General features: G+C 47.1%; 1 protein-coding gene and 1 non-coding gene across 12 annotated transcripts in view; one reads left to right on the forward strand and one right to left on the reverse strand.

The window, feature by feature from the left end:
* The window catches only part of VPS13D (vacuolar protein sorting 13 homolog D), a 231,178-nt gene that overhangs the window by 134,562 nt on the left and 70,868 nt on the right, over nt 1–25,748 (reverse strand). For 6 of the 11 annotated variants that reach the window (XM_053660575.1, XM_053660573.1, XM_053660574.1 and 3 more), the window contains 14 exons: nt 25,269–25,424; nt 23,513–23,723; nt 22,734–22,808; nt 20,070–20,276; nt 18,726–18,815; nt 16,344–16,484; nt 14,033–14,155; nt 11,537–11,611; nt 7,764–7,869; nt 6,642–6,794; nt 4,623–4,758; nt 3,510–3,557; nt 1,487–1,637; nt 1,176–1,386 (listed from right to left, as the gene is read on the reverse strand). In XM_053660575.1, coding sequence (XP_053516550.1) covers nt 1,176–1,386; nt 1,487–1,637; nt 3,510–3,557; nt 4,623–4,758; nt 6,642–6,794; nt 7,764–7,869; nt 11,537–11,611; nt 14,033–14,155; nt 16,344–16,484; nt 18,726–18,815; nt 20,070–20,276; nt 22,734–22,808; nt 23,513–23,723; nt 25,269–25,424 — 1,883 coding nt within the window. The remainder of the gene's footprint in view (nt 1–1,175; nt 1,387–1,486; nt 1,638–3,509; nt 3,558–4,622; nt 4,759–6,641; nt 6,795–7,763; nt 7,870–11,536; nt 11,612–14,032; nt 14,156–16,343; nt 16,485–18,725; nt 18,816–20,069; nt 20,277–22,733; nt 22,809–23,512; nt 23,724–25,268; nt 25,425–25,748) is intronic. The other 5 variants (XM_053660577.1, XM_053660576.1, XM_053660579.1 and 2 more) reach the window with 3 other exon arrangements.
* Nucleotides 9,554–9,662, forward strand: LOC119064168 (U6 spliceosomal RNA). Its single transcript, XR_005085334.2, has one exon. It is a non-coding gene; the product is annotated as a U6 spliceosomal RNA (small nuclear RNA).

The following is a 25,748-nucleotide window of genomic DNA, read 5'->3' on the forward strand; positions in this document are numbered from 1 at the left end:
TGATTTTGTTTGTTTTATTAATTACTGATGGGGAAGTATTAAAATCACCGATTATGCCTGTGCATCTACTTCTCCCTTGAGTCTGTTACCAACTGGCAAATCTCAACAATGGGTAAAGTAGCACTCTTTGTACTATTCTGGCGCCCCTTCTGCGAGTTTAAACTAAACGAATGCCTGTCTTCCCTGCAGAGAAAACTGAAGCTAGTGACCTCTAATCTATGTAAGTTCAGCCCTGGCTGGTGTGGCTCAGTGGACTGATCACTGGCCTGCAGACCAATAGGTCGCCGGTTCTGATTCCCAGTCAGAGCACATGCCTGGGTTGTGGGTCCCTGGTTAGGAGGGTAAGAGGGGCAATCGGTTGATGTTTCTCCCTCTTGTCCCCTCTCTCTAAAAATAAATAAAATCTTTAATAAAAAATAGATGTTTTAAGTCACTAACATTAGCAGTCCAGTATGATTTCCAACATTAAATTAAGTAGCGTATTACTTACACTCTTCAGAAGGGAAAGGAGGAGTCTAACTAAGTTAGACAATTTTTTCAAAGTCCCCAAGAAAAGTCAGTACTGGGTACATGAACCTTCATCCAAATTCCTTTGAAATCTGTCATTTTAAAAACTCCTAACCCGCCCTGGCTGGTGCAGCTCAGTGGACTGAGCGCAGGCCTGTGAACCAAAAGATCACTGTTCGATTCCCAGTCAGGGCACATGCCTGGGTTGCAGGCCAGTTCCCGGCAGGGATGCACGAGAGGCAACCACACATTGATATTTCTGTCCCTCTCTCCTTCCCTTCCCCTCTAAAGATAAATAAATAAAATCTTAAAGAAAAACAAACTCCTAACCCCAGGGTTTTGCTTCCCCATTTAGAATGGGAACCATTAAGTTTCTTCTTCTCTCCCTACTTGTCCTCTCTTCACGCTGATGCAAACGTGCATGTGCCTAGCACTGTACGTACAAACACTGTGTTTTTTGGCTGTTTCTCCAACACACATCAGATCATAAGCAACAGCCCTAACCCCCACCAGGAGTTAACCTTTGAATCCTTGTGAGGTCTAACACCAGGACCTAAGGAATAAGAACGTCAGGGTTTGAGATAAGCACGCCTGCGTCACTAAGGGTGCTGGGAGGAAGCAGGAAGAGGAGAAGCAGAGTCCACAGGCCGCTGCAGCGCCAGGCGTACCTGAAGAACCGGCTCTTCTCCGTGTCCATAGAGTGGCACTCCCGCTTGCTGCTGCTGACCTCCGTCGTCTTCACTACGTTGGTCCAGTGAATGGGAGCCTTACAGAAAAACACGCCCAGGCCCTTGGGCCGGGCCTGTAACCGCCAAGAGGTGAGGTGCAAGGGCACAGCGAAGGAGTCCCCGGGCATGACGGCGGGAAGCACCACGGGCTCTGCCACAGAAGGAAGGGTTAGCGCCTTCAGGCCGGGGCCTGCCGCCCAGAGGCGTGCAGACCTGACAGTAAAAGGGCAGCGCGCTGTGCCAGGACTTACTGTCCGGGGCTGACGGGCTGTCCAGTCTCAGCTCCATTGGGGTCTCAAGTCTGTTCTTCACAATGAGGGCAGACCGGACAGTGATTACTTTCCGAGCGCTGCCTTCCATAGTCACCGCAAAGACCACCCGGACGGGTGGGAGGGAGGAGAACTGTGGGAAAGACACAGAAGTAAAAGAGCACAGCTGCAGTTTTCCGAAAAACACATAAAAATACAATACCAACCAGCATGCCTACATGAAAGCATCTCATTATTACTATAGCTCTTTGGGGAAATTAGCCAGTCAGCCCCAAGACCACTCAGCTTTAACAGGAATAACTATCCTATAATAACACACTATCAACAGAGTGAATTCTAAACATTCCTGTAACAACAGCTGTCCCACTCAGAAGTGGTATCACAAAGAACAACTCATCCCAGGCCTCTAGACACGCTGTAAGGAACTTCGCCTAAGATCAGCAACAACCCATCAAATGCCCAGACTTCCTCTGCCGGAAGCCGCCCTTCGCACACAGTGTTGCAGGGCCCCCGCCCGCCAGCCCTGCCGTGGGAGATGGGCAAGACTTGTTTTCAACTCTGCTGGAAGGAAATAAAAATCGTCCGAAGAATTGAAAGTCCAGAAACACGAAGGTAGGACTTGGTAAAACGTTAAATGATTTACCTTCTGTGGTATTTTCCTGCTGGACTAATACTAAAGTGAGGCAACACCCCCTGAACAGTAACAATGGGCTGGGGACTGTCCGACACGCACCGAAGTGGAAGTCTTCCGAGATCACCCTTTGTCTCGGAGAAACCCAGACGGTGAACAACAAGCTGTCTACACGGGGGTGCCTTTCACAGGAGCCACAGTAACATTTTCCTGATGTCATAAAAGTTACTCTCCAGGCCCACATGCTACTCACTGATGTGCCTACAGAGAGAAACCGATCTCTGTACTTCAAAGAATTCCCCAAACAACCTTCTCTTTCTCCACAGTGTCTTTCTAAGTCCCATTTAATAATCACTCTTTCATAAACAGGACCCCGAGTCTCAGAAATGCAGCATAACGGAGGAAAATAATTTATCCTTGGTCTCGGGTCACAGCCACTACTTTCTTTTTCCATACATTCATTCACACAGCCAACAGATTTTGTGCCATAAAACTTTTTTTTACATATGAAAACCTACCCACCAGGTAAGCCAAAGGGGTTTCTGAAACTATTCTTCATCGCATGAGTGTCCAAAACATGCTGACAGTGTTTTTTTCACTGCAGAAACAAATGACACCACATGGCAGCTACTCACGCTGCCAACTCTTTTATTAAAGCAAACAGTATGTGAAAACCAACCCAGTAAGCAGTAAAATGAAGAGCTCCATGTTTTGAGCCAAGACTTCCAGGAAGCCCCAGTGAAGAAACAAACTATTTCTTTCTGGAGTGTTGTTGGAGAGATACAGGCATGATCGCCACCTGAGGGGTCCACTGACCCCGCCCAGCAAAGCGAGGCACAGCCAAGGCCAATAAAAATCACTTCGAATCTTGATCTTGACACCTCCAAGCTCAGCTACAATTTCACATTTTAAAACATACTATCCCTAAGGGGGAAGAAATGATAAGCAAAAACCTAAAAATAGTTTTTCAGTGTCATCTTGTAATGTTTCAACAATTAAAGGAGGAAAAAAAATCTTACTCTTTTTCATTCTTATTTACTTTCACGACCTATGGAGCCAAACCTATGAAATGCTTACAGCCACATGAGGGTTAATTTATATTTGAACTTAGAAAAAAAAAGAAGCAATGGCCTCAAACCTTTGCTTTTTCTCTCCTTGCCTGTAACACTCAATCACACACACCAAGTTTGGTGAAAACATTTTCTGGCAAGTTCTTATCAAATGAAGGTAATCATTACTAGAAAAGAAAGGGGATACATTCCAATCACTTATATGTCATAAAGTCCTCTGAGCAGTAAGAAATAACCATCTACATGTGGATCGGGTGCAGTGTAAATGCTTAACAAACCCAGTGACACAGAAGCATATACTCACATAAACCTGCGGGTGAATGATGTTTGTTCTGCTGCCTGGGCTGCCAATCTAAGGGCGATTCCAAAAGTCAGAGAGTCAGCACAGACCTGAGATTACAGCCATCAGCAAGTTCAACGACAATGTAATTTGCTTGAAAGTGCGGTTGTAAATAAGTACCTTAGAAAGTATGCTCTACCACCAAGAGAAAACATCTTATCTTAGAAGATACGGGAAAAACAACACTCACTTTACAACTATTCCATGGGTGCAAAATTGTTCCAGAGCACATTTATGTAACAGAAATGTATCTCTTGGAGGAATCAGTCCTTTCATCATGAGAAAGGAAATTTGGCAGAAAATTAATCTTGACAGGAAGCGTCCTTTTCTAAGAAACTCGAGGCGCACGAGAGGAACAGGGGAAAGGACAGCGTTCCTCCATGAAGGAAACAAGCCCGGCAAAGGCTGCCGTCCCTGGAAGCTGCGCTTCCCCTCTCACCACTCGCCACCTAACAGCCAGTGCGGTCGGCCCCCAAAGCGTGGCTGAGTCCACGGCAGGTGCATCAGCTGGGAGGCCGGCCCCCAACTGCCCGTTCTAGTCGGGGATGCGACCCGCACCATCCTGGGCTGGTCCACCTCCCCCGAGAACCTCAGGCCGGGGTAAAGTTCGGGCCAGGGTGAGCGGGAAGATGTGTGATCAGAAAGTAAACAACATAGGGTACCTGGCTTTCTGCCAGAGAGGAGAAGTTGGAGAGAAGGAGCTAGAAGGATCAAGGGGCAGCATTATAAGAAATTCAAAGGCAGTACACGCAGGAAGCGTAACAGTGTGTGAAGTATAGCCAACACGTGTCAGGCAGACCAGAGAACTGCCAGGCAGGCCAGCGGAGTAAGAAATGGGTCTGCACAGATAACATGTTACAGTCAATTCCAGACCTTGAATTTTTACTGAAATTATCTACACACTGGTTACCAATGCCTACAATGGCTTGATACACTCTCACGCCTTCTTCCTAGAACTAGCGGAAATAAAGAACAAGAAAACTTGAGCACAGCAAGGCTGTTACAGGCTTCGCTGAGTGCCTGGCTGTAAGGGAGTGTGGTTGGGGCACAGCCTACGCCCATCCCCTTGCCACACACCGTAGAGGAAGATGAATTCTTATCTGGTGCTGCGTATCGGAAAAAGGTCCCCACTTTGTCCACAGACACGGGGCTCACTTGCTCCCAGCCGTTCACTCTCACTTGCAGCTGGTGGATCCGGAGGTCATGGGTGTGTCTGCATCAGAACACGGAGAGGGACACCAAGCACAGCCTTATAAGGGAAAGAAAACTGGAAGCAAAGACCCAAATCTGATTTACTATATAATTCCATAAAAACCCAGCTGGCCAAGCCTTTCAGTGATTACCTGGTGCAAGGGAAATCAAGAGACTATATTCGGTGGGTTTCACACTAAAAACTGCAGGATCTGTGCAGCGTGAGCAAGAGCGGCACACACCCTCCCTTTGCATGGGCCGCTTGAACCCCGAACACTCGCCCAGGGCCTTCCCCACCAACCCCCACCCAACCTTTATGAAACAGTGCCATCAGCCAGCTGAAACCAGTTCAGTGGGGGAGTCAAAACCCTCTCCTAGCAATCTGGGAAACACCCGAACATTTTCTTCTCAGCCCTTTTGTCGAAGCCCCACTTCTCTCAGAACCACACTCGGCCCTGGCTCGGTCCCCACGGCTGCAGACAGGTCACGAGAGGCGGCGCCCTCGGCGTTTCAGAGCGGAGGCGCTTGGCGGAAACTGAAGCAGAAAGCAGTGGGCAGAACAGGAGGAATGGGAGGAAATTGCACATTTAATTCCATTTTAGATTTTGCCTAATTCAAGCCAGAAGCCTGAAATGGGGAACTGGATTTGAGGCTGACAGGAAGGAGGGAGGGAGGGAGGGAGGCAGGGAGCAGGATACAGTGTGCTAATGGGGGAAAAGCCAGAAAAGGCATTTATTTGGATGAATTCAAGAAGAACAGTGGGACTTGAAACGGGTTACAAAACATGGAATCTAAAACGGAAATGACAAAGAGGTCACACAGAGGCAGTGCTTATGGAGAAGTGCAGCTAACAGTTGTACTTCTGATATCACAGAGGCAGTGCTTAGAGTACAGCGCACGGTTCTCCAGTTAGCTCCTCCAGGAACTCTGTGGAACAGGAGAACGCTCACCACTCGTCCCTGGGAATTCTAACACGGCTTCCAGGCACGTGCACCCAGAGAGGGCAGTGACTTTTTTAAACTACATTTTTCCCGTACCGTCACTGGGGGCCCACGAGTTCGGAAGGTCTGCCACGAGGGAGGAAAGTGCGCTGGCAGAAAGCTACGTGGGAGAAGTGTTTGTCGCAGGAGCAGGTCTGCACACAAAGAGAGACTGAGGGCACTGGGACAGCAGCAGGCCGAAGCCACTCTCCTCCACTTTGGCTCAGCCTGAAAACAGATGGAGGCTCAAACGCTAACACCTTGACCTCTTCACCAGACAGCCCTTCCGCTCAAAAATGCTTGCAGAACCAGAGGGCTTCATCAGGAACTCCGTGACCTCTCAGTAAGCAGCCATAACCTCCGCTCGAGTCTGTCCCAGGTCCTTGGTGGTATCGCATCAGGAGCGAGTGCCAGCAGTCTCCCCAGAGGAGGGGTCCTTACCCTCAAACCACTTCATCTTATCACTACGGCTCTGCTTTCTGAAAACATCTGCTGCTGAAAGTGCTCTGTGGCCCCTACGTATCCTAAAAACTGAAACCGACACACTTTAAAGCCTCTCGAAACACCAGGTCGCCAGCACGTCATGAAGACCAGGCCGGGAAGCGATGCGTCCGAGCATTATGCCGTCTGTGCTTGAACCAGATCATGGGACACGCACATGTCCCACAAAGCGGTGACTGATGGGAAGTAAACTGTATTTCCAGGACAGCAAGACAGTCATTATATTTTTTACATTGTATTTACTTTTTCCCATTACCGTTTAGTCCCCTTATACCCCCCAGTACTCATTATATTTTTTAAAAGGAAACACTGATTTTCAAAATATCTTTTAAAAATAAATGAATACAATCTTCAGTAAAGTGAAAAGACAAAACAGTTGAGACAATCGCATCACATATGAGGGAAAGAATGGACCACACTTTACCTGTGTCTTAGCTTCCCACGTGCCTCAAATTCAAAGGGAATCTCTTCACCCGTGAGGACTTCCCGCCACTCACTAACATTGTGAGCGTCGTCAAGAAAGGCTCCGTTCTCTTCTGGAACGACCCCCGGGCTCCCGCTGTGAGACAGTGCGGCCCTGGAACCAGATCAGACAGTGCAGCTCGTCCCTGTCCCTCTCCAGCCCCCTCCCACACAGAGCTCAGTGCCGGGAGCAGGAAGCCTCCCGCAACTTGAGTCGCAGCAGTAAGGCCGCAGGACCTGGCTCCCACGGATGATCTCAAAGGTCCGTAACTGAAGTTATTGCCACCGTCTATCACAGCATACCCGACACTACTCAGCTGAGCGCCATCACTGCACACTCACCTGCCCCCCAGCACTGAGCCTGCTACGCAGGGCGCTATGTAAACTGAGTCATGACTTTGAAAGGCAGTATTACGTGACTGTAAGCACTTAACAGACCTAAACTTTTTTAAAAACAAACAAACCAGGAAGTCTCCTGTAAAGCATGGTCACACTTAGTGGAGAAAAAACGAGGTTTCCAATCAGTGGATTCTGTCGCTCGTTCCGTGTTCTTCATCACCTCGCCCGGGTCTCGGCAGGCAGGAAGCCGCAGAGAATGCCCTCCGTCGACTTAGGGAAACTCTTACTTATTCTCCAGACTCTGCCCAGTGCCATCTGGACTAAAGTGTGTTTAAGGTTTGAAAGACAATTCTCATGGAGCATAAAGGGAAGAAAATGAGAGGTGTTTCAGAGCAGCCTCAGAAGAAAAATGTACAACGTTTGGTTTAATAACCACGTACAGTTTCCTTGAAGGGGCGTGGGGACTGAGGAGAGAACACGGAACGACTTGCTCTCTCACGTCCCACTCATGCCCTTCACCTGCCTGACTCTGACTTTAAACACGCTGTCTACCGGGGTTGGCATCATAATCTGGGCATTTCAGATTCAGGACCTACTTCTTTGACTACAGACTCCACGGGGAGCCAGGCAGCAAGTTCCTGATTCAAGTACAATCCAAGAGCCTGCAGAAGGCGCCTACCGGGCTGGTACCCAGGAGCCTGTGGTGGCAGAGATGGCTCAGGGTAACAGGTCGAGTGCTCCTTACCTGGTGGGGGTGGTGGTCAGCGTGGCGAACCACAAAGTGCAGCCCGTGTGATTCCGCAGGGCAAAAGGGACGAAAGGCTGCCTGCGCTTCGGGGTTTTCACCTCTGCTGTGGACAGACAGACAGCCGCTGTTAGCATCACCTCCACCTCTGTGGAAGAGACACCCCCCACTCCTCCCCCGCCCCGAGACAGTACCCAAAATGGTCTCTCGACAAAGGGGCTGAAGAAGGGGGAAGAGAGAAGGAACTACCACCGCTGAGCCCACGGGGCGGCTGGAATCCCCAGGGACTCTGCTGCCTGCTGCAGGACGCCCCCCCCGACAGCTGGCTGTGATGTGGGGCTGCCCCAGCCCCCAGTTCTCCCACAACCCGTGGGCCCCATCTCAGCAGAGGGCGTGGGGACCGAACTTGGCTGGAATTGAGAGAGGGAGAAACAGGACCCGCGCTACTCCCAGGAAATATACTGAAGGGGCCCACACTTAGCGAGGTAGATCACACCTGCTTGATTAAACCTGGTCCAAACCACCTGCCCTTAACAAAGCCTCCCTCTCCGTAAAAGCTACGCTGCAATCACGTTATTCCTACGGCAACGAAAGAAAAATACTGTTCCTATTCCCTTACACTAATCATTGGGGGTTTCCTCTCCCTGGAGGACCGAAAATGTACTGTCCTAAAGGCTTTAAAAGGAAACGTTTAGCTCATTAGTCGACACGGGTACCACCACCGTCTGCCGTAGGGTAGGTACTAGGGAGACCACAAAAGGAGCATAAACTACAGCTTCTTTTCACAAAATAGCTTCTAATCAGGGAAACTGGAAAGAGACACTGATCAACACAAGATTGTAAGTAACCAAATTCTAGAAAGACAACTGGCCTGACAATAAACACTATAAAAAAAATCAGGAAGTGAGAGACCACATGGCCAGAAAGAGCCGAGAGGCAGACCGGCGGCCTGCAGCCTGCCCTGCCGGTGGTCTGGAGCTGCACAGAGGCTGCGGGAGGAGGGACGTGGGCCTCTCGGACCCAGGCCTGAGTCTCCTCTGCAGCCACAGGAGGAAAGGAGGAGGAGCAGCAGGAACCACAAAGGCCGTGTGCTCACGCTGCACGCACACTGGCAACCGAGGCGGGCACCGCCCTGTCTCCTAGGTGTCTCGCGTTAAAGCAAAGATGGCCTGAGTGAGACCAGCCCCCACATGGTCTGCAGCTGCGCAGAAAACCACATCTGGAGGTGACTGCGACTGCTGACTGGGCCACTACAACAAAATGAAACTCATCTTCTGGGCCCACAAGCTTCCTGCCAGCAAAACAAGAAGGGAGACCGCACAGCCCTGCCTCTGCCACCTCCCAGGTGGGGCGTGGATCGGTGTCACAGGTCGGTCATCATCGCTGCCCTCGTTTTCCCTTTGTTCTTTTTACTCATGCAAGCTGACTTTCTTTAACTCTTCTTTTTTATTATATTGTCTTCCATGAGCATTTAGCCCCCTTATGCCTCACTCCCCACCCCACAATCACCACGCTGCCGTCCGTGTCCGTGAGTCCTTTCTCCTGTTCACAGGGACCCTAGCCGTACCCTAACCCCATCCCCACTAGCTGTCAGCCTGCTCTCTATCTGTGAGTCTGTTTTGTTTGTTAGTTCAGTTCGTTCGTTAGATTCCACATGTGAGTGAAATCACACGGTACTTGTCTTTCTCTGACTGGCTGATCTCCTTAGCATAATGTTCTCCAGGTCCACCCTTACTGTCGCAAAGGGTAACATTTTCTTCTCTTCTATGGCCCGGGGTATTCAACTGTGTGAGTATGCTCGCTCAGCAGCTCACACGCGAAAACAGAAACAATACAGAGAAGATTAGTGCGGCGCTGCGCAAGGACGACACGCAAATGCGTGAAGCGTGCCACATTCCGGTGCCCACGCTGCTCTACCTTTAAAAAGTAAGCACTTCCCTTTTTAGCCTCTGAAGTTTTCAGAACTTGGTACTAGAAACACTGCAACACAAGCAATTTCAGGCCAAGGCAAGTTGTACTTTGATAACAACATGCCAAATAAAGGAGCAGTCCACAGCCTGCGCCCACAATTCCATGCTTAGTCTTTAGTGACGCCCCCAAATTCTTCTAAAGACAATCTCTGCTTACAACATACCCACTTCTCCTCCCAATGGCCTTAGTTCCCAAGGTTTCCTTTAAAACAAATACTAATAACATTCATCAAGTAGAAAATTACGGAGTAGCTGTGAGGCTGCTGACAAGAGCAGAGGGGGAGTAAAAAGTTTAAGAGCTGTCTGCCGGGTAAACAGTACTTACTGGGGCACCTTGAAAGGCACCTCCGCCCGGTGAGTGCCTGAGCAAGAGGCTTTATTGCAGGAGATAAAGGCCCCGGAGGAAAAGAAGCCAGCTGTGCTTTCATATCCCGCTGTGAGCCAGACTGTAAGTTTCCATTTGCAAATTAGATTTAAAAAGAACAGGTGGCAAATGGCTTTGATCACAGTGTAATGCAGAATAAAGTGCTAGGAATCCATATAAAGATATTCATGAGTATATTACTCTGGAATTAAATAGCCTGGGAAGGCACACAGCTTAGATCCCTGAGCTGCTTGTTTTGATTACACACCAGCAGAGACTTCAGCAACCGACCTCTCTGACAATAAAAATACACGGAGTACTCACAACTCCAACGCCAGCGCCAGGGGACAAATCTGACGTCTCCTGCACTGAGGTCCAAATCAACTATGGATTTGCCTCTGGCACAGCACCAAAAATCAAATTCCCAAGTCCATCAAAAAGAACAGTGTTCCCTGGTGACCTCAGAAAATCTGTCCCCAGCGACCAGACCTAATTTCTCCATGGGCTCAGAGAACCTGAAGCTCCTCACATCCAGCTTCAGCTTCCAATGGCTGCAGCTGAGGGAATCTCTCCCCCTTTGGACTTGTTTCACAGAGCAATCTGGCCATTACACACAGTGCAGGTTTTCATGCTACACAAGCAGCCCACTCTGTCTGCAAGGACTTGCTTTGTAAATCATAAGAAGTAGATGAACGTCCCAGGCCTGCTACTAGCTAGTCACGTGAAGGAAGGCCAACCACTGGTCTCTCTATGTTCTCTGTCCTTGTCCGCTACACAGGAGTAACACTCTGCTTAGGCTGAAAGATTCAGCATCAGACCCAGAAAGGCTGAGAGTATAAATCCATGAATAAATGGGGATTCGGTCACGGCTTCCTTTGGAAGCCATCCCTACACACCCACCTCAGTAAACCCTCCAGGAAAATCCCCCGCAGTGCTGTCTGGTGTCATCGTGTCCCTGTTCTGAACTCCTGTAGCGGAAGCTGAAATGGCCTTGTTTTAAACCAAAGACGTCACGGCCGGGGCAGGGCCTGGTGTTAGCCTTGTCTGTTGAGTGTGCCATCCCGCAGCGCTCCCCGTGTGTGTTGCAAACACACACGGGGAGCGCTGCTCGGTGGAGGCTGGTGTTCTTCCACTGACTTGCTTTTCAGTGTGAGAAATCACCTACCTGACACTGGGCGTGTCTGCAGCACACACTGGAGCCGACTCCATTTCTACCGAGGGTTAAGGTAAGTGAACGCCGGAGACAGCGTACAAATCAGCACACCACTTCCCTCTCATAAAAAGTGCCACTCTGCTCATTAGCTGGAAATTCTCCTGCTACTAAACAAAGTGCTCAAAACCAGGTATGCTCCCATCCAGCTCCCACTCACAGAAAATCAATGTAAAGGCAGTTGTTAAAGCAGGAAAACAAAGCAAGCCCTCGCGTGGCTGTACCATACCTCGCGCATAGAGCTGGTGCTCTAGGTTAGTCAGACTGGCTGTGCTCCTAGTTCTAAGGTAGACCAGGGGCAGGCCTGGCAGACAGGAGAGACAAAGTTAGACAGTGAGAACAAACACAGTGAGTAAGGCGACTCGCCCCAGCGCGGAAGCCCACTCAGAGCCCATTAGGAAAACAGCAAGCGTCATGCAGTTGCGGCATCATTCCCCTCAGTGACGAGTAAAAGCTAAGGAGGTGCCTGACGAGGTGAGTGGGACCGTTTTCACGCTGGCTTTTTAACTGCAGAGGCAGTATCAAAGAAGCGTGCTCCTTTTTTCTCAACTGGGGAGAGAAAATGTATTCAAGGTCCTTTTGAACAGGATGACAAGCCCTTTGAGGACTTTTCTAAAGCAGGAATGTTCTTAGATGTCACAGGAAAGTCGCCAACACCAGAGGGTACAGATCTGAGTGGGAGCTGATCCGTCCCCCATGGAAATGCAGTGGCAGCAGAATGCTGGTCCCTCGGGGGTCTCAACAACTCCAGCAGAGAGTCCACCTGTGTTCCGTTTTAACTGTCGTTCCTAAGGAGTTATCTCATAGCACAGGTACACTGTAAGTTAAACAGGGCAGTTTTTAGAATGTTTCCATTTCCAAACCATGTCCTTGGGATACAGAACTAGCAGGTTCAGTCAGGTGCCATGCCAGCCAGGTTTACTGCAGAGTCTCAGCCCTTACTGAAGAAAGCCTACAATTACGTCAGAAACAAAGCTGCTATTTTCCTCTCCTGCTAAAGAAACAGTCAGAAATCAGCAGCTCCCTTAGGCTGAACTTCACATTAAGAATCTCTATTCCAAGAGCTCCCACTGAAGCTGCCCTGAATAAAATGTACAAATTGGGTTGGGGGGGGGGGTGACTAGATATTCATGAATTAGACCTGAATGTCTGTGGTCAGTTCAACAACTGACTTTCAAAACAAATGCCCACCAATTATTTCAATAGGTCTCTTAAAAGAATACAATCCCAGCTGATTTACTACTACCCAAGAACTTCAGATAAGAAAAGAGGTTTGGAAATTTAGATATATTCAGTTATGTCTAATTAATAAGAAACATTTCTAAAAAACAAATATTTCTAAAAAGAAATATTTCTAAAAAAAAAACTCCTAAAAAATCTTTTTTTCTTCTGAAAAGAAATTTAGATATATCCAGTTATGTCTAACTAAAAAGAAATATTACACCTTTATGTGCCTAAGTAACTATACAAATCTAAGTACATAAAACCAGCTTTAATTCAGCAGAGGCATTTAACATAAGTAAGGCTGCTCATCACCTTTAAAGGAGCAGGAGAACTCTTTTTCTGAAGGGCAGGGGAGGAAGGAGAGGGAGGAGAGAAACCCCTTCCTTAGCATCCTGGCAACGGGCCTCCCTAAGTGGTAGAGCCACCCCTGGACTGAGACCCCCTTGTCTGAACGCTTTTAGAAATGCCCACTCCCTGAGACAGATAACATACTACACAGATTATTTAGAGTCTTCTGGGTAGAATTTATGTTATATTCTCTTGACACACAAATTGGGACAATTAGAGGAGGAGCCGAAACTGAAGCTGATGATATCTGAATAGCCCTAAGCAGTGACCTTGGGACTGAAAGCCACAGCCTGGGAGGACAGAGGGCAAGCACAGCTGACATCTCCTGTCCCTCCTTCTAGAAGTACAGGGCAGAGAGCAAGTCTGTCTGCACACGCTGAGGAGAGACGAACCCATTCAAATACTTCACACACCATGAAAATCCATCTTCCCGTGACACGTTTGCAGACCAGATGGAATAGTTAAGTATTCACGAGCTATATGAAGTCCAGCCAAGACTCCCCAAAGAAACCACCCTGAAAGGGCTGGGGCTGAGCTGCATTTGAATGACAATGACTTGTGGAACAACTAAGAACCGTGCAGTTGGCCATCACCAACTCCCAGCTCTGAGGAAATCAGAGCCCCACAGTGAAGCATTAAATAAGGAAAGAAAACACCGTTAACAGAGAACAAATGGACTCCTCTTTCTTCCAGAGCTGGGTATTCAATTCTTCTACACTTTGGGAAGAATACAGGCCCCCCTCTAATAATCCTCTCCACACGGGATATTTTGCCTCCCCCCTTTAAGCATATATGTCCAATCTTTAGTGTTAGAAGACTGAAAAGATCTTTTTAAAAACCCAGTCCAAAAAGTCAATCTATAGGAACATTTGGCCAAGTATAACACAGACTGCATTTCAGGTGCGCCGGCTCACGTGCAAAGTTACCTGAGTTCAGGGGCTGGACCTTGCAGACCCTCCCTCTCCCACAACAGTGAAACTGGGGCTGAGCATTCTGCACCAGAAAAATGTATCTCACAAAGATTAAAACAGAAGGAGGATTGTCAGAATCTCCGGTTGGTCTTTCCACAGAAAATAACTTTTGACTTTTCAATGAAACAGCGCTCTGCAGGTCGACAGCAATTTAGTTAGACATCTATAGGGAAAAACCTTACTTTGTCCAAAGCATGGAGGGTCCACTGAAGAGCCCATCCAGTCTTCTGACAGGGCCGAGTCCGACTCCTTATCCTGCTTACAGTAATCCGCCATCCACGACTCCTTGGTACTCACATACTGGTCTAGAAAAAATTCCCCCAGAGACATTAGGAACAGAAGTAGAAAATATTGAAGGTTCCAGCCAGACAATGCCAATTCAGCAAAACAAGCTGTTACTGACGCCGCGATACCTGCTAGGCAGTGTGCTCGATTCCGTGCAAGTCTGTCCCCTGCAGAACCTCACACTCCTCCGGAAGAAGTTCACGTTAACCAAACAACTCTTCCCCCAAAACAGTATGACCACGCGCAAGGAGCTAAAACCAGGACGAACGTGAAATTCACGGAGCACAGAACAGGGGAAGATTTGTGCTGCTCTGGCAGAAGCGGGGAAGGACACATGGGAATCTGAGTAGGGAGTCCTTGTTGCGGGCCTTAAAGAGTGAGTAGAGGTCACAGTTTGCCAGTGGGGTCAGGGACAGGGACGGGGGCAGAGACAACAGCATGTGCAAAGACCTCAAGACACGACAGTCCCTGGCACATTCAGGGAACATTAAATACTTTGGTGTGACTTTGGCACAACGTATTGGAGTCAGGACCTAGCAAAGAAGTGTACCAAAGGGAAGGACCGGGTGTGTGCAGCAAGTGGAACCCCATGCTGAGAGGACAGGGTTTGGAGACAAAAAGACCAATCTGGAGGCTGTTAAAGGATGGTCAGATTCAAGCGGCAAAAATCCAGCTGACCATTCATTCCCCAGCCTGGTTTTACTCGTTTGACAGGAGAATTACAAGGGAGAGAGCAGGTTAACAAAATAATTACGATATACCACACCCAGATAAAGACCTCTTTTTTTTTTAAGAGAAGGAGAGAAACATCAATGTGTGGTTGAATCTCAAGTGCCCCCTACTGCAGACCTGGCCGGCAACCCAGGCATGTGCCCTGACCAGGAATCGAACCAGCGATCATTTTGGTTCACAGGCTGGCACTCAATCCACTGAGCCACATCAGCCAGGGAAGGATAAAGACATTTTATACTAATTAAGATATTATACGTTTTAGAAAAAGAATTATTCATTTCTGGTCTTCAGTTCCAATATTTTGGCTGTACAAGTGAGATTTATGTAAACACTAAGCAGTCACAACACTGTTTCTGGGTTTTAGCAGAGTATTAGGAATAAGGAAGTGAAAATTTTAAATAAACAGCTTCACCACTGACAAGAATGTCTTTTGGAAGATATTTTTAAAAAGACAGATTCTCATCTGAAATACCAGTGAACTTTTCTGTTTGAGGTAAGCTCCCTTGTTCACTGCAGCTTTTCGAAGACTGCCCCACACTTTATATCAGCCTCCAGATGAAGAGATTATGCAAGAAGTAACGTGGGAATCAAAATAATATAGTATAGAAGGATCGTGAGACCAGTTTACTATTCCACAGGCAATACTAATATCCAGGCAAATCAATGATTGAAATCTGATCATGGAAAACAAGTTTTAAAACTCAGAAATCAATACACAGATGGTCTTATTTCAATACACATTCTCTCCACGTTACTGACACGGAATAAATCAATGGACATTCTGAGGGCTTCAATCCCACACACACACTGACGGAGGTTCACAAATTAGCAGCTGTGTGTGTGATCACTCGGAGACAACCATGGTGTCACCAACATCAGGTCGTCAGGTTGGTAATTCCAAAGTGAGTGGAAGCTGTCAGACAAAGGCACTCTCAGACGACCGAAATGCAGTGTCTGACTCACTACACTGAGCCCCGGAATGCACACTTCCCTGCTGTCAGAGAAACTTGCAGAACGGACACCACTGGCTTGGCAACCCTTTAACAGAATGATTTTTCAGAGTTAGATCAACATTATAGTAGATGGGAAACAGTCTTATCCTGCTACAAAGGCCAGGTAAAAATTACACCTTTAAAGAATGTTTCAGTGAACGGCCTGAGAGAAGTGAACCTAAGCCACTTCTAAACCCCGTGACCCGGCATGACGGGGAGGAAGTGCACCATGAACATGTGTGTCTCCCAACCAGTCTGAGCTCCTGTTGGACTGTTGATAGCATAATTTGGGGTGCCAGCTCTGGAATTTGGCGTTCTTCTCAAGCAGGCTGAGAAGAATCATGAGGCTAGCTTAGGGTTTTTCAGGAAAGCAGCCATGACACATATGTGACGCCTTGTATGGGCCCCAGTACTTCCCAAACCAGGATTAACAGTCTTCCTGGACAGAAATGTATCCGTCTTCCAAAGACAACTTCCCACTCACCGATGAGCACCGAAGTGATGTTGATGTCCAAACGGGTTTTGGCCTTGGCCTCCAGCTTCAGTCGAGGAGGATGGAGTCGGCTAGCTGCCTGTTGCTGCCAGGATACAGTGCAGGGCCAGGGCTCAATAAATGGCTCCCAGCCTACAAGAACACAGGAAATAAGACATCTGTTCAGCAGACATCAAGAGTCTGTAAGGGAACACTGTTCACAAATGCTCAGCAAGGACAAACTATATAGCTTAATAGCTTTCTATCTCCAATTTGCTTTCACAAGGAAAGCACCACCTTCAGCTGCACATCACCCTACGGGTGTCCGTGCTGTCGAGGGGATGTACTTAGAAAAGCCCATCTGCGCCCTGACCATGGTCTCCCAGGGGTGGGAGGAGATGAGCCCACTTCTCTTAAAGAGCAGGCACCACCTGGTTTTGATCCTCTCAAGATGAAAAGGAGTCTCAGACTCAGGATGGAAAAATAGTATCAGTGGCTGAAGTACCTATTCAACTTGATTCCCCTACTTACATCACAAATCTACTGGTTAAATAAACAGATATACTTGGAAATTCATTAGATTTTTCAAATTTTTAAGCTTAAAATGTCATATGTACGAACGCCATATAAACAACATATATATGTATTTCAAAGAATAAAATTACTGCAAAACCCTTGTACCCTTGATTCAGCTTCAAGAACCAGAAAATCACAAGTGCCCTCGAGGCCCAAGCCGCACGTCCCCTTCCTGCCAACCCTCTCCCAGCTGCGGCCTGGTAACCAGGGGCTTGAATTTCTAATCACTTCCTTTCTCTTCTTTATAGTTTTACCACACATGTATGCAGTTCTTAAGAACATATTGATTAGTTTGTTCTGTTGGGGATCTGTACATAAATAGAATCCAACTGCGTGTATTCTTTTATAAGTTTCTATTTTTCTCAACAACATATATTTGAAATGCACTCACATTGATGCCATGCATCTGTGATACTGTTGATTTCACCACTGCACTGAACTTCATTTAGGAATACCCTACAATCTATCCACCCTCCCGCAGACAGACTGTCTCGGACTGCAGCTCCAGGGCTGCTCGGAAGAGCGCCACCACAGGCCCATCTGCGTCCACTGCCTGGGGCACACAAGCAAGAGATTCCCCGAGTCTAGGCCCGGAAGAAGCATAATCCAGGGTTGTTGAGTATGCTTACACTCAACTTTACTAGGTCATGTCATATTATTATTTTTAGGTAGTACTTTTGCTTTTTTAAAATTTAATTAATTTATTTAGTTGTTGTTCAAGTACAGTTTTCTGTCTTTTACTCCCATCCCAGCCCACCCCCACATATATTATTTTCCAAAGCAGTTATACCAATTTTCAATTCTAACAGCAGGAAATAAGAGTTTCCTATGGCTCTCATGGTCACCAATACTTAACAGTGTCACATTTAATTTTTGCTAGTATGTTGGGGGAGAAAAATCGTATCTCAGTGTGATACTTTCAAGGCCACTAAATTTTAACAGTTTTCTTAAACAATCAGCCATGTTTGAGCTGATGTAGAAATGAAAATCCAATCCAACATGAGGACACAGGACTGTTACCTCTGAATGAATCCAGAACGGAAAGGGAAAACTGGGACTAATATAAGAAGTAAACGAGAGGCACTCCAGAAAAACCAGCGCAGCACAACAAACCGAGGCTCAGTGTCCCACTGACAGCAGGGGGACAACCGCTCTCGTCTAAACTCAGATCGCACGGCAGTGCTTTGCTCACGGCGTCCATAGCTACTTCACCGCTCCAGCTGCTCCGCCCTGGCACAGACGGTTCCTGAAGGTCAATCTGTGTAAGCCCTCACCTTGGAGAGCCAATGCGAGGAGAGCAGCCTGACAATGCCGGGCAGCGGTGCAGATGTTTGGTCTCTGGGAGAGGGGCTTGCTCTGATTAACTGTGTTTTACTTCAGGGAGTGGGAATGGCAGATTACACATTATCACTGACTCAGTCCTCTTCTGATAAAACAAACAAGTCCAGTAGGGAGTGAGAAGACTTGAAATTTAAAATGATTAGGGCCATCAATCTCCCTGGAAATGCAGCTACTATCAGGGCCAGCCAAATGACCCTTCGCTATGGAGCAATTTCGTGTTCTGGAATAAGCCAAACTTCGGGATCAAAAAGAATGAACTATCAAACGTCTTTTTAAATCATTCAGTTTAAACACATCAGATACATTTTTAGAAAAAAGGAAAAATCTCTGTCTTTTGTGCTTATGCAGTCACTTGTTTCTAACCTTGCCTTGCCCTGCCCCACCCCCGCTCCCTCATGTAAAATGTATGTAGAAACAGGCCCAGGCCAACATTTGGGTTATTTTTTAAATCCCACAATAATACAGGCTTAAACTGACCTGACAGAGCACGGTTATAATAATCTCCAGAAAGGGTGAAGTGGGCATAGCCTTCGGGGCTAGTTCTTATGTGCTGAAGAAAATTCAGACCTGCAACGAAAGCAAATCTTACTGCGGCGCCACAGCAGGAGCAACCAAAACTCTCTGCAGACAAAGCCCATTAAAGAGATGTAACTTACAGCTAATGCTGATGATCTCATAAGAAAACACAAAAATCTGGTTATGTTCTTCATCATGGATTTCTTTGCATGATTTCCGATTTTTAAAAATTGCACTAAAATATTACTTCTCTTAATTACTGAGTTTTGGGACACCCCTTTAAATATTGGGACTGAGGCAAATGCCTCCCTGTCTCTCCCCGCAGCCCAGCACCAGCACCCAATAGCCTAAGCAGAGGAATTCTGCTATGAAGCAAATAACAAGGCCCTCTTTGTGGCGTGCCTTCCACTCAATTTACTGCACCTGAAATAGTGGGAACATAAAAAACATTTCCACCTGAGTGTCTTAAAAGAAGGCACAGTGATAAGAGTAGTCATGTCCTGATAAACAGTAGCTCAAATTTTTAAGATCACCATAGAAAAATAATAAATAATGGTTCTCTGCAGAAAAACACTCATGGAAACAGTTCAAATCCCAGTTGCTAGTTTAATGATGTAGCCCTTGTAGCGCCCAGAGGCACAGGGAGAGGAAAACCTCTGCAACTAGAAGTCGAATTAAACCCCTAGAACCAATCTGCTTTGAAGGGAACAGAGGTTAGCAAGATGAAAACAATGGAAGGCTGAAGTACACACAGCGGGGGGCTGCTCCTGTACTCTGCTCGGCGGCCTCAGGGGGCCTCAGGGACCAGGCTTACCACGGTGAGACTCAGGACAACTGCAGAGGTCGCTGGGGCAGTGGCTTCCCCTCCTCCCTGCCCCACGGAGGACATTCTCAGGTAAGCCTCCTAATAAGACTGGGCTTTTTATTTTCAGAAGATACACAGAGCAGAAGCATTCTTTTCTGTGTTTTAAATGCCTTTAATAACACTGCCATTGCCACAATATTCAGATACATAAGAAGATAAACAAGATGGAGAGACCAGGAATTATTTAGCTAGAGCTGGTAACAAAAATTTTGTCCATGACAATTTTGATTATTCCTCAGCTACAGGTGGAAGGCCACATATGGCAAATAAATACACATTTCTTTAAAATACAAATCATGAAAAACTATGTAAAACCGCTCTCTAAATATTCACCCATCCTACTAAGTAGAGGAGAGCATGAAAAACACAAAACAGCCCCGAGTAGCTCAGCCACCACTGCAAGTCGTTGAGATGAATCTGAAGGCCAGGCAAACACTCACGGGAAAAGGTGAGCTCGGCGAGCGGGACGTCACAGTCCATGCAGTCGTCGATGAAACAGATGCACACGCTCTCGGCTTTAATCTCCACGCCCGAGACCAGCTGAGCTGGCACCGTCCCCTGGCTCTCTCGGCTCTTAGAGGCCAGGGAAAGAGACTTCAGAGGCTCAGCGTTCTTAAACAACCAACTGGCTGCCTTCTTCAATTGGCCTTCAAAGAAAGGAAAAGGTGACCAGTTCAACCAGTTCCCACAGCTACTCAAGCGACTCACAGAGGAAGCAGAAAAAGTGTACAGGGCCCTTACTGGACAGCCCAAGAGAACCTTGATCCAGATGTATTCTTAGACATACAAAAAGGGAAAACAGCCTAAGCAGAGGAATTCTGCTATGAAGCAAATAACAAGGCCCTCTTTGTGGCGTGCCTTCCACTCAATTTACTGCACCTTTTACGTTCTGGTTCGAAATGCCTCCAGAAGGCCGTCCTCCCTCTACTGTGACATCCGCTGAAGGAGAGGAGAGAAAAAGAGGGCCCGAAGGGTGCCGCTGGGTTTGGAAGCACTTAATCTGCACTATGTAGTTTCTCATATACTGATATGCGGCTTTGTAACTATGCTCCAAGGCCTGTCTTTGCACACATTTTGTCTTCTCAACCCATCACAAACTCCTGGAGAACAGATGACGGTGAGAACTGCATGTGTGTACCATATAACTGGTAAATAACAGCTCCCTGAACACAACCAGACTGCTAAAGCTAGAAAAGGGAGGGAGGGAGGGTGGGAGGGAAGGATGGAAGGGAAGAGAAGGGAAAAGGAAAGGAAAGAGAAAAGAGAAAAGCAATGCAAACCCCACACTTATAAATGACCAGGGGCCAGTGCATGGAACAGTGGGAAGTGGCTAAGGGCATGGGCTCTAGAGAAAGCTGGCCAGGCTTCTGATTCTGGCACTTGACTAGATGTCAGCTCTTGGGCCAGTGGCCTGGTCCCTCTGGGCCCGGCAGCAGACACTCACAGGACTGCCAGGCAGAGGAGAGAATAAGTGCGCGGGAAGTTCTCAGAGCAGACTGCCATAAAGCAAAGCCTCTAACAATGTTAGTTGCTACTATCATCTTTATTTTTAATGGAACTAAACCTCAGTTACTAAAGAAGTAAAAAGTAAGAAAAATCCCAAAGGCTCTTAGAAATATTTTTAAATGTTTGAACTGTTAGAATTAATAACAATAGAAAAATGCAAATATTAAGGGGTATAAAGTTGATTAAATCAAAAAGCAATGATGTAAAAACAAAACCAAGGAATAAAAGATAACTGGGTCCACCTTCAATTTTTCATAAAGAAAAAGATGTTAACTAATGAAAACAATTATGTGGTGAGACCTGCGTGCTCACACATAATTAGTCAAAAAATAGCCTGGTACAAACTTTCTAGAAGATCTGTCAATTCAAGTAAAGAACCAAAAAAATGTCTATACCCTTTGATCTGATATTTACAACATTAAGTCTCTCTACCAAGGAGATACTCAGAAGATGTAGACAAAAGTTCACACCAAAAAATGTCTATTACAGAACAATGCATAATATGCAAAGAATAAAAGGCAACTGAAAACGGTTAAATAAATTATACAATATCCCTAGTTCAAAAATCAATGTTTACAAATCATTGCAATAGCATGAGAAGATGCTGCTGATTGTAAGTATATAATAACTGTAATTATTCAATACAATTGCATTGCAAAAAAGGCTATCAAACTGCACTTGCAATACAATCTCTCAACATGAAAACACTACAAATGTGTGTGGGGTGGTGCATGCATGTGTATACGATGCATGCATGTGTATATGGTTTATGTATGTGTGCATAATGCATACATGTATATATGGTACGTGTGTGGTGCACATGTGTGGTGCACGTATGTGTGTGACACGTGTGTGTGACACGTGTATGTGTGGTGCACAGAGAAGCAGGAAGAGAGAGCAGACACACAACCACAGGGACTGGGATACAATGCAGTTCTGGTTGTGCCTCCCTCTGTGAAGAGAATGGGAACACGGATGAGGGTGGGAAGGCAGCACGATGCCACGGGAAGAACACGGGCAGAACACGGGCAGACCTGCCTCAAACCTGCCTCAGCCCCTCGCCGACAGAGGAACTTACACCCGTTCACATGGCCAGTCCCCATATCACGAGTGGAGGCAACAGTGCCTGCGTACACGGCCTCTGAGGGTTCAACGAGAAAACGCAGGGTGGGGCACCCAGGGGCTCGGGAAGTGGCAGCGACTATCAGCATTGCCAGCAGTGCTCCTGCCCGGGTGACAATGGCTGGCATCTGAAAAGCACCTGCTGTGTGCCAGGGGACAGCAAACCTCAAAGGCAGTCCTCGTGTTCTCATTCTGCAGATAAAGAATCACTGGCACAGAGAGATTAAGTAACTTGCCCAAGTCACTAACAAGGAGCTTCTGAGAGGCACAGGAAGGATCTGGGACAGTCGGCCCCAGAGCCCACATTCCGATCCCTACAAAACACTGCTGCCCGTTCCTAGTGGCTCACGGAACACCGTGGAGCCTCCAGAGAGCCCTGCAGCTCCCTAAGCCTCTGTGTGCAGGGACTCAGGGAGGAAACGGACAGGAGCGCGTCATCGGGACAAGGAGACAGCAGAAACACCAAGGCACCTTACCGTGGCACGCCAGCAGGGCCCTGCGACAGTCGTCCGCGCTGAAGCCCAGCTCCTGCAACCTGGCCAGCTGCAGCTCTAGGGAAAATGCAAGCGGCTTTCACTGATGACTCTGCGTCAGTTAGTCCGCGGACTAGTTTCAGAAAAAACTCAGAAACAGGTGACTAAAACATTTCATTTCTCTAGGCAACGATGGGCTCCTCAGTGAAGACTTTCATCAAGTGTATCCTGAAAATCTTAGGAACCTTTTTCCACATATTGATCGTGTTTTTAAAAGTTTAAAATCGAAACTTAGTATCATCTACATAACATCAGAGGAAAGTCAAAGTTTAAAATCAAACCTTAGCATTACCCAAATAACTCCAGGAGAAACTGTAAAGGGAACTACGGCACAGGCTAGAGCAGTCAGTCCAGGATGTTATGATTAAAAACACTAGAGAAGGGGGGAGGGGTGACAGGAGAAAGAAGGGAAAGGGTCGTCATGGAACATGTACAAAGATCCCACGGACAAAGCCAGAGAGGGGGAGGGAGTGAGGGTGGGAGGTGGGCGGCGTAGGGTCGGGGAAGTGCTGGCAGGAAAATGGAGACAATTGTACTTGGACAACAATAAAAATAAATATGTAAAATTTAAAAAATTACAGAGGCATATTTAAGATCACAATTATACTTAATGACATACAATTATACCCTGAACAATTAAACTGTACAAAAGGAAATCTTTAAAGTTAAAAAGAAGGAGAGTTATTGGGAAGTCTGAGTGGATTTTATACTTAAATACCTACCCAAGACAGGATCTAAGGTATGTCTTGTCCCTTCTCTGACCTCCTCTCCAACTCCAGATGCCCCAGACAGGTGACTGCTACCGGAACTGGCCCCCAAGGCCACTGCGTCAGGCGCCGCCACGTGAGCTTGCTCAGGGATGGATTTTGCAATGGCAAGAAACAGCTGAACGTCATTATAGGAGAGTCTGATATCCAGCGCTTGTAACTGAATCTACCAAAAGGTAAAAGGCAGAAGTTCTTAACGTTGTATTTGGCTTTGCAGCTACACCTCCTACAAGTACAATTTCTAATTCAAGTTTCAGAAGTCCAACAGAAACCATACTAAATTTCTCCTTTTGAAGACTGGAAAGATCACAAAATTAAGCATTAACAGCCATGAGGCAAGATGTTTCAGCTATGAGGTCAAAGTTCACAAAACTGCACTGAATAAAAAACACTAAGCTAGAAAAATTACTTGAATTGGTATTTCAGTAGGATAACTTTCGTACAAGTATATTCATCATTAAAGCCGAGGATCAAAGACCGGCTGTCCTATAAATGGCCACAGGACAGCCTATTAGCCACATTCTGTTCACCCATTTTGCCTTGATCTGTTTCAGTTTCTGAATCTCTGAAACAAAATGACCAACAAAATCATCTCTTCTTTATTCAGACGGAACCCTGAATGAGCCGGGCTCCACAGTGACACCTCCTAAAATCCGGTCTTCCTCGGAGACCAGCAACACAGCCAACATGGTCAAAGCCGTGCAGACACCAGCACCAGACCACTGTAAAAATGGCTGACTGTTAGAAATGGCCGGTGTGGCTGAGTGGACTGAGCATGGGCCTGCAAACGAAAAGATCGCAGGTTTGATCCCCAGTCAGGGCACACACCTGGGGTTGAGGGCCAGGTCCCCAGTTGGTGGCATGCAAGAAGCAACCAATCCATATTTCTCTCTTGCACTGATGTTTCTTTCCCTCTCTTTCTCCCTCCCTTCCCTTATCTCTAAAAGTAAATAAATGGTCCTGGCTGGTGTGGCTCAGTATATTGAGCTCTGGCCTAGGAACTAAAAGGGTTGCCGGTTCGATTCCCAGTCAGGGCCCAGGTCCCCAGTAGGGGGCGTGTGAGAGGTAACCACACATTGATGTTTCTCTCCCTTTTTTCTCCTTCCTTTCCCTTCTCTCTAAAAATAAATCAATCTTTCAAAATAAATAAATAAAAGTAAATAAATAAAATCTTTTAAAAAAGAAACGAGTGTTCGAATGTCTGGGTATAGTGCTTTGTTTATTCGCTGATTAATTTTTTTGAAGGCTGAAAATCAGAATGGCTTCTCTCCCTCTTCAGGCTCCTCCACGCGTGCTCCTTGGGGCCTGACATTCCCCCCCCCCCATGAGACCTTGCTCTGCTCCCGTGTGCTGGGCCGTCACCACCCGACTTGAAGGCCTCCTAGCGTGGCGTGCGCTCCCTCTCAGGCTACTTCTGTCCATCCTGCCTCTCCACTCGGACCACCTGACCTTGAGCTCCACTCACCAACAGTCCTACCTGCGCTGAGTTCTGCTTTCTGTAAACTGTTACAGAATGTCAAGATTATACCAGACAATAAAAAGGTCTTTAATCCTCCACAAAACAGCCAGATCTTAAGACACAGACGGTATCACTTTTAGTCTGCAATGGCTGCAGGAACTGAAAGGCTGGGCCCAGCAGGATGTAAAAGGAGCCCAAGCTCAGGAAAGTGTCTGAGGAGCATCAGCGTGTCCCACAGCTTTTCACGATTACCTCCAGGACAGGCGGGAAATCTCCGCTGTTGAACGCGTCCATCAGGCCTGAACTGTTCTGATATGAAGAATTCCCCACCAGCTCCACTTGAATTTGCACTGGATCAACAATCGAAAGAGCCGTATCGTGCTCATTCCCTAGTCGGCACGAAAACACCTGCAGAGGGGAATGCAGTTAGAATGTCTGATCTAGAAGGAGCCTAACCATCAGCAGAAAGACCGGGTCAGGAGCCAACAGCCCCGTGCTATCTCGACACCCGAGACCACTGCTGATGCGCTGTGAGGAGTGAGGCTGGGACTCCACGCACTGCCAGGAACACACAGCGGTTCGTGCGAGAGGCAGTTTAGCAACACGTGACGGGAGGCTTAAAACTTTCCTACCCTTTGATCCAGCAACCCTGCTCCTTTCTGGGAACTAGTATCTAAGGAAGTAATGCACAACAAAGAAAAACTCACTCAACTATTCCTTAATAGTTAATAA

Source organism: Artibeus jamaicensis, unplaced genomic scaffold (assembly GCF_021234435.1).
Source record: "Artibeus jamaicensis isolate MK-2021 breed Jamaican fruit bat unplaced genomic scaffold, CSHL_Jam_final scaffold_847, whole genome shotgun sequence".
Taxonomy (NCBI): domain Eukaryota; kingdom Metazoa; phylum Chordata; class Mammalia; order Chiroptera; family Phyllostomidae; genus Artibeus; species Artibeus jamaicensis.